The 8,648-nt window shown below is 52.4% G+C and overlaps 1 protein-coding gene across 1 annotated transcript in view; it reads left to right on the forward strand.

Annotated features, from left to right (window-relative positions):
- The window catches only part of LOC145339542 (rho-related BTB domain-containing protein 2-like), a gene marked incomplete at its 3' end in the record, with an annotated part of 110,545 nt that extends 103,697 nt beyond the window's left edge, over positions 1-6,848 (forward strand). Inside the window, exon 9 of the mRNA XM_080184021.1 lies at positions 6,743-6,848. Coding sequence (XP_080040147.1) covers positions 6,743-6,848 — 106 coding nt within the window. The remainder of the gene's footprint in view (positions 1-6,742) is intronic.
- Between the last annotated feature and the right edge of the window lie 1,800 nt (positions 6,849-8,648).

An 8,648-nucleotide genomic window follows, 5' to 3' on the forward strand; every position in this document is an offset into this window, starting at 1 on the left:
AATGGGTGCTTTTCACATTGGCAGGCAGTAACTAGAGGGGTGCCACAGGAATCGGTGCTGGGACCCCAGCTATTCACAGTATATATCTGTTCTAGGACCCTTGCTGTTTGTCATTTTCATAAATGACCTGGATGAGGAAGGGGAGGGATGGGTTAGTAAGTTCGCTGACGATACGAAGGTTGGTGGTGTTGTGGATAGTCTGGAGGGATGTCAGAAGTTGCAGCGTGACATAGATAGGATGCAAGACTGGGCGGAGAAGTGGCAGATGGACTTCAACGTGGATAAATGTGTAGTGGTCCATTATGGCAGGACCAATGGGATGAAGGGGTACAATATGTAAACTGGACAGTATTGCAGTTGATAAGGAGGATGTGCTAGTTATTCTTGAGGGTTTGAAAATAGATAAGTCCCCTGGGCCGGACGGGATTTACCCTAGGATTCTCTGGGAGGCAAGGGAGGAGATTGCAGAGCCTCTGGCTCTGATCTTCAGGTCGTCGTTGGTCTCAGGTATAGTGCCAGAAGATTGGAGGATAGCGAATGTTGTCCCATTGTTTAAGAAGGGGAACAGAGACTTCCCCGGGAATTATAGACCGGTGAGTCTTACTTCTGTTGTGGGCAAGGTTTTAGAAAAAATTATTAGGGATAGGATTTATAGTTATTTGGAGAGTAATGAATTGATTGGAGATAGTCAGCATGGTTTTGTAGCGGGTAGGTCGTGCCTTACTAACCTTATTGAGTTTTTTGAGAAAGTGACCAAAGAGGTGGATGGGGGTAAGGCAGTGGACGTGGTATATATGGACTTTAGTAAGGCGTTTAATAAGGTTCACCATGGAAGGCTTCTGCAGAAATTGCAGATGTATGGGATTGATGGTGATTTAGGAAATTGGATTAGGAATTGGCTAGCGGATAGGAGACAGAGGGTGGTGGTTGATGGTAAGTATTCGACATGGAGTTCAGTTACGAGTGGTGTGCCTCAAGGATCTGTTTTGGGGCCACTGCTGTTTGTAATTTTTATAAATGATCTGGATGAGGGTATAGCTGGGTGGATTAGTAAATTTGCTGATGACACCAAAGTCGGAGGTGTGGTAGATAGTGAGGAAGGGTGTTTTAGTCTACAGGGAGACTTGGACAAGTTGCAGAGCTGGGCCGAGAGGTGGAGGATGGAGTTTAATGCGGAAAAGTGTGAGGTAATTCACTTTGGTAGGAATAACAGATGTGTAGAGTATAGGGCTAACAGTAGGACTCTGAATAGTGTGGATGAACAGAGGGATCTAGGTGTATGTGTACATAGATCCCTGAAAGTTGGGAATCAAGTAGATAGGGTTGTTAGGAAGGCATACGGTGTCTTGGCGTTTATTGGTAGGGGGATTGAATTTAGGAGCCGCAGCGTCATGTTGCAACTGTACACAACTCTGGTGCGGCCGCACTTGGAGTATTGTGTGCAGTTCTGGTCCCCACATTACAGGAAGGATGTGGAGGCTTTGGAGAGGGTGCAGAGGAGGTTTACCAGGATGTTGCCTGGTATGGAGGGGAGGTCCTATGAGGAGAGACTGAGGGATTTGAGGTTGTTTTCGTTAGAAAGAAGGCGGCTAAGAGGGGATCTTATTGAAACATATAAGATGATTAGAGGTTTAGATAGGGTGGATAGTGATAGCCTTTTTCCTCGGATGGAGAAAGCTAGCACGAGGGGGCATGGCTTTAAATTAAGGGGGGGTAGTTATAGGATATAGAACATTACAGCGCAGAACAGGCCCTTCGGCCCACGATGTTGCGCCGACCAGTTTTTTTAAAAAAAAACACTGACCCACTAATCTAAACCAATCCCTTTTCGTCCATAAACCTATCCATAGATCTCTTAAACGCCCCCAAACTAGGCGCATTTACAACTGCAGCAGGCAGGGCATTCCAGTCCCTCACCACCCTCTGGGTAAAGAACCTACCCCTGACATCTGTCCTATAACTACCCCCCCTTAATTCAAAGCCATGCCCCCTCGTGCTAGCATTCTCCATCCGAGGAAAAAGGCTATCACTATCCACCCTATCTAAACCTCTAACGGATGTCAGGGGTAGGTTCTTTACCCAGAGGGTGGTGAGGGATTGGAATGCCCTGCCTGCTGCAGTTGTAAATGCTCCTAGTTTGGGGGCGTTTAAGAGATCCGTGGATACGTTTATGGACGGAAAGGGTTTGGTTTAGGTTAGAGGGTCATTGCTTTTTAACTGGTCGGCGCAATATCGTGGGCTGAAGGGCCTGTTCTGCGCTGTAATGTTCTATGTTCTATGTTTTATGATACATTAATGGGATTGAGGGTTATAGATAGGCCTGGTAGGTGTAGAACATAGAACATTCCAGCGCGGTACAGGCCCTTCGGCCCTCGATGTTGCACCGACCAGCGGAACCAATCTAATGACCCTCTAACCTAAACTATCCCAATGTTATCCATATGCCTATCCACTGACCATTTGAACGCCCTTAAAGTTGGCGAGTCCACAACTGCTGCAGGCAGGGCATTCCACACCCTTACTACCCTCTGAGTAAAGAACCTACCTCTAACATCCGTCCTATAATTACCACCCCTTAATTCAAAGCTATGTCCCCTCGTGTTAGCCATCACCATCCGAGGAAAAATGCTCTCGCTGTCTACTCTATCCAATCCTTTGATCATCTTTTATGCCTCAATCAGGTCACCTCGTAACCTCCTTCTCTCCAATGAAAAAACCTCAAGTCCCTCAGCCTTTCCTCATAAGACCTTCCCACCATTACCAGGCAACATCCTGGTAAACCACTTCTGCACCCTTTCCAAAGCCTCCACATCTTTCTTATAATGCGGCGACCAGAACTGGACCACTTACCTTCAGTGACTGCAAGACTGGACCAGAGGACCATGTCCTCTTCTAGCTCCTCTTAACTCTGTCTTTAGCTCCTTCCTGGCTAACTTATAACTCTCCATTGCCCTAACTGAGCCTTCATGTCTCATCTTTACATAAGCCTCCTTCTTCCATCTCATGGATATGTTCGGCGCAACTTGTGGGCCAAAGGGCCTGTTTGTGCTGTAGTGTTCCATATTAATGATTTGGATAAGGGAACAAAATGTAACATCTCAAACTTTGCGGATGATACCAAGTTGGGTGGGAGGGTGAACTGTGATGAGGATACAGAGATCCTTCAGAATGATCTGGACAGGTTGGGTGAGTGGGCTAATCAATGGCAGATACAGTATAATTTGGATAAATGTGAGGTTACTCACATTGGAAGCAAAAACAAGAAGGCAGATTACTGAATGGCTGTAAATTGGGAGAGGGAGCCTGCAGAGGGACCTGGGTGTCCTTGTGTACTGAAGGTAAGCATGCAGATAAGAACAGAAGAACATAAGAAATAGGAGCAGGAGTTGGCCATCTAGCCCTTGGAGCCTGCCCCGCCATTCAATAAGATCATGGCTGATCTGTCGTGTCTCAGTTCCACATTCCCGCCCTCTCCCCATAACCCTTAATCCCCTCGCTTATCAAAAACCCATCAACCCGCGTCTTAAAAATATTGAGCAAGACAGCCTCCACCACCTCAACGGGCAGAGAATTCCAGAGATTCACCACCCTTTGAGTGAAGAAGTTCCTCCTCAACTCCGTTCTAAACCGCCCCCCCTTTATCTTGAGGCTGTGCCCCCTAGTCCTACTGTCCTTTCTGAGCGGGAAGAGCCTCTCCACCTCTATCCTATCCATCCCATTCAACATTTTATACGTCTCAATGAGATCTCCCCTCATTCTTCTAAACTGTAACGAGTACAAGCCTAGTTTATTCAGCCTCTCCTCATAGCTCAACCCCCTCAACTCCGGAATCAGCCTAGTAAACCTCCTCTGCACTCTCTCCAAGGCCAAAATATCCTTGCGTAAGTGCGGCGACCAAAACTGCACACAGTACTCCAGCTGCGGCCTCACCAATGCCCTATACAGCTGCAGCAAGACCTCCCTACTTTTATATTCAATCCCCCTCGCTATGAAGGCCAGCATCCCATTCGCCTTCCTGACCACCTGCTGCACCTGCAAGCTGGGTTTTTGCGACTCATGCACAAGGACCCCGAGGTCCCTCTGCACTGTCGCCTGCTGCAGTTTTTCGCCACGTAAGTAATAGTCCCTCCTACCATTATTCCTACCAAAGTGGACAACCTCTCATTTGCCAACGTTAAATTCCATTTGCCAGTTCCTGGCCCATTCACCCAGCCTATCTAGATCCTTCTGCAGACTCTCCACACCCTCCGCACAATTTGCTGTTCCTCCAATCTTGGTGTCATCAGCAAATTTCGACACCATACACTCCGTTCCTTCCTCCAGATCATCTATATAAATGGTAAATAGCTGAGGCCCCAGCACCGACCCCTGGGGCACTCCACTAGTCACCAACCGCCAATCCGAATAGCACCCATTGACCCCCACTCTCTGCCTCCTATTTGACAACCAATCCTCTATCCACGCTAACACCCTACCCCCAACTCCATGTCCCCTTACCTTATGTAATAACCTCTTGTGAGGTACCTTGTCAAACGTCTTCTGAAAATCAAGAAAGATCACATCCACCGGCTCTCCTCTATCCACCGCCCTAGACACATCCTCATAGAACTCCAATAAATTCATCAGACATGACTTGGAACAGAGACTTCCCTGGGAATTATAGACCGGTGAGTCTTACTTCTGTTGTGGGCAAGGTTTTAGAAAGAATTATGAGGGATAGGATTTATAGTTATTTGGAGAGTAATGAATTGATTGGAGATAGTCAGCATGGTTTTGTAGCGGGTAGGTCGTGCCTTACTAACCTTATTGAGTTTTTTGAGAAAGTGACCAAAGAGGTGGATAGGGGTAAGGCAGTTGACGTGGTATATATGGATTTTAGTAAGGCGTTTGATAGGTTCACCATGGTAGGCTTCTGCAGAAAATGCAGATGTATGGGATTGGGGGTAATCTAGGTACGTGGATCAGGAATTGGCTAGCAGATAGGAGACAGAGGGTGGTGGTTGATGGTGAATATTCGTCATGGAGTTCGGTTACGAGTGGTGTGCCTCAGGGATCTGTTTTGGGGCCACTGCTGTTTGTAATCTTTATTAATGATCTGGATGAGGGTATAGTTGGGTGGATTAGTAAGTTTGCTGATGACACCAAAGTCGGAGGTGTGGTAGATTGTGAGGAAGGGTGTCATAGTTTGCAGGGTGACTTAGGTTGCAGAGCTGGGCCGCGAGGTGGCGGATGGAGTTTAATGCGGAGAAGTGTGAGGTAATTCACTTTGGTAGGAATAACAGATGTGTTGAGTATAGGGCTAACAGGAGGACTCTGAATAGTGTGGATGAACAGAGGGATCTAGGTGTATGTGTACATAGATCCCTGAAAGTTGGGAATCAAGTAGATAGGGTTGTTAAGAAGGCATACGGTGTCTTGGCGTTTATTGGTAGGGGGATTGAATTTAGGAGTCGCAGCGTCATGTTGCAACTGTACACAACTCTGGTGCGGCCGCACTTGGAGTACTGTGTGCAGTTCTGGTCCCCACGTTATAGGAAGGATGTGGAGGCTTTGGAGAGGGTGCAGAGGAGGTTTACCAGGATGTTGCCTGGTATGGAGGGGAGATCCTATGAGGAGAGACTGAGGGATTTGGGGTTGTTTTTGCTGGAAAGAAGGCGGCTAAGAGGGGATCTTATTGAAACATATACGATGATTAGAGGTTTAGATAGGGTGGATAGTGATAGCCTTTTTCCTCGGATGGAGAAAGCTAGCACGAGGGGGCATGGCTTTAAATTAAGGGGTGGTAGTTATAGGACTGATGTCAGGGGCAGGTTCTTTACCCAGAGGGTGGTGAGGGATTGGAATGCCCTGCCTGCTGCGGTTGTAAGGCACCGCGGGGGGGGGTTGGGGCGTTTAAGAGATCCGTGGATAGGTTTATGGACGAAAAGGGATTGGTTTAGATTAGTGGGTCAGTTTTTTTAACTGGTTGGCGCAACATCGTGGGCGAAGGGCCTGTTCTGCGCTGTAATGTTCTATGTTCTATGTTCCCTTTAACGAAACCGTGCTGCGTCTGCTCTATCAAACAATTCCCCTCAAGATGCCTCGCTATTTCCTCCTTGATGACGGATTCTAACATTTTACCTACAACAGACGTTAAACTAACCGGCCTATAATTCCCTGCCTTTTGCCTGCCACCCTTCTTAAACAACGGCGTAACATTAGCCGTTTTCCAATCTTCCGGCTCTTCCGAGGAATCCAGCGAGGTTTGGAAAAGATACAAAGGTTGGTGGTGTTGTGGATAGTCTGGAGGATGTCAGAAGTTGCATCATGACATACATAGGATGCAGGACTGGGTGGAGAAGTGGCAGATGGACTTCAACGTGGATAAATGTGTAATGGTCCATTTTGGCAGGACCAATGGGATGAAGGAATACAATATCAAGGGTAGGAGTCTTAGCTGTGTTGAAGAGCAGAAGGATCTTGGGGTCCGGGTCCATAGGAAATCAGTAAAGAAATGGAAAGTACGGGGGAGCTTCTGCTGAAGCTGGCTGGGGTAGGGGTGATGGGTGGGGCTGGGCAGGGCTGTTGGAGGAGTGGGGGTGAGTGTCAGGGTTATGGGAACCCAGGAGGATCAGGAGGGGGAACAGTGTCTGAGAAAAACCAAAGCAAAGCTGGAAATGTGAAGATGTCACGGTGGTGTGCAGGAAGTTGACGATTCCAGTCTGAGTGGATTTGAACGTTTCACTGACATTTTGTTTTTCAGTTACACAACGCGAAGCAGCTGACTGATTGGTGTCTCCATCACATCTGTACCAACTACAACAACATCTGCCGCAAGTTTCCACTGGAGATGAGACGCATGTCAACAGGTAGATCCAACCTTCTGTTACCTGCCCCTGGAACCCGCAACCCCCCACCACCCCTGGAACCACACCCCCCCCCCCCCCCCCCCCGCCTCTCCCCCCCTCCCTCTCTCTCTCCCCCTCCCTCCCCTCTCTCTCTCTCTCTCTCTCTCCCCCCTCCCTCCCCTCTCTCTCTCCCCCCTCCCTCCCCTCTCTCTCTCCCCCCCCTCCCTCCCCTCTCTCTCTCTCCCCCCCCCCCCTCTCTCTCTCCCCCCCCCTCCCCTCTCTCTCTCCCCCCCCTCCCTCCCCTCTCTCTCTCTCCCCCCCCTCCCTCCCCTCTCTCTCCCCCCCCTCCCTCCCCTCTCTCTCTCCCCCCCCTCCCTCCCCTCTCTCTCTCCCCCCCCTCCCTCCCTCTCTCTCTCCCCCCCCCCTCCCTCCCCTCTCTCTCTCCCCCCCTCCCTCCCCTCTCTCTCTCCCCCCCCTCCCCTCTCTCTCTCCCCCCCCCTCCCCTCTCTCTCTTCCCCCCCCTCCCTCCCCTCTCTCTCTCCCCCCCCTCCCTCCCCTCTCTCTCTCCCCCCCACTCCCCTCTCTCTCTTCCCCCCCCTCCCTCCCCTCTCTCTCTCCCCCCCCTCCCTCCCCTCTCTCTCTCCCCCCCCTCCCTCCCCTCTCTCTCTCCCCCCCCTCCCTCCCCTCTCTCTCTCCCCCCCCTCCCTCCCCTCTCTCTCTCCCCCCCCTCCCTCCCCTCTCTCTCTCCCCCCCTCCCTCCCCTCTCTCTCTCCCCCCCTCCCTCCCCTCTCTCTCTCCCCCCCCTCCCTCCCCTCTCTCTCTCCCCCCCCTCCCTCCCCTCTCTCTCTCCCCCCCCTCCCTCCCCTCTCTCTCTCCCCCCCCTCCCTCCCCTCTCTCTCTCCCCCCCCTCCCTCCCCTCTCTCTCTCCCCCCCCTCCCTCCCCTCTCTCTCTCCCCCCTCCCTCCCCTCTCTCTCTCCCCCCTCCCTCCCCTCTCTCTCTCCCCCCCTCCCTCCCCTCTCTCTCTCCCCCCCTCCCTCCCCTCTCTCTCTCCCCCCCTCCCTCCCCTCCCTCCCCTCTCTCCCCCTCTCTCTCTCTCTCTCTCTCCCCCCCTCCCTCCCCTCTCTCTCTCTCTCTCTCTCTCTCTCTCCCCCCCTCCCTCCCCTCTCTCTCTCTCTCTCTCTCTCCCCCCTCCCTCCCCTCCTCTCTCTCTCTCTCTCCCCCCCTCCCTCCCCTCTCTCTCTCTCTCTCCCCCCTCCCTCCCCTCTCTCTCTCTCTCTCTCCCCCCCCTCCCTCCCTCTCTCTCTCTCTCTCTCTCTCTCTCCCCCCCTCCCTCCCCTCTCTCTCTCTCTCTCTCCCCCTCCCTCCCCTCTCTCTCTCTCCCCCCCTCCCTCCCCTCTCTCTCTCTCTCTCTCCCCCCCCTCCCTCCCCTCTCTCTCTCTCTCTCTCCCCCTCTCTCTCTCTCCCCCCCCTCTCTCTCCCCCCCCCTCCCTCCCCTCTCTCTCCCCCCCCTCCCTCCCCTCTCTCTCCCCCCCCTCCCTCCCCTCTCTCTCCCCCCCCCTCCCTCCCCTCTCTCTCCCCTCCCCTCCCTCCCCTCTCTCTCCCCTCCCCTCCCTCCCCTCTCTCTCCCCTCCCCCCCCTCTCTCTCCCTCCCCTCCCTCCCCTCTCTCTCCCCTCCCCTCCCTCCCCTCTCTCTCCCCTCCCCTCCCTCCCCTCTCTCTCCCCTCCCTCTCTCTCCCCTCCCTCTCTCTCCCCTCTCTCCCCTCCCCTCCCTCCCCTCTCTCTCCCCTCTCTCCCCTCCCCTCCCTCCCCCTCTCTCTCCC

Source organism: Carcharhinus amblyrhynchos, unplaced genomic scaffold (genome assembly GCF_965287045.1).
Source record: "Carcharhinus amblyrhynchos unplaced genomic scaffold, sCarAmb.v2.hapA scaffold_526, whole genome shotgun sequence".
Lineage (NCBI taxonomy): Eukaryota > Metazoa > Chordata > Chondrichthyes > Carcharhiniformes > Carcharhinidae > Carcharhinus > Carcharhinus amblyrhynchos.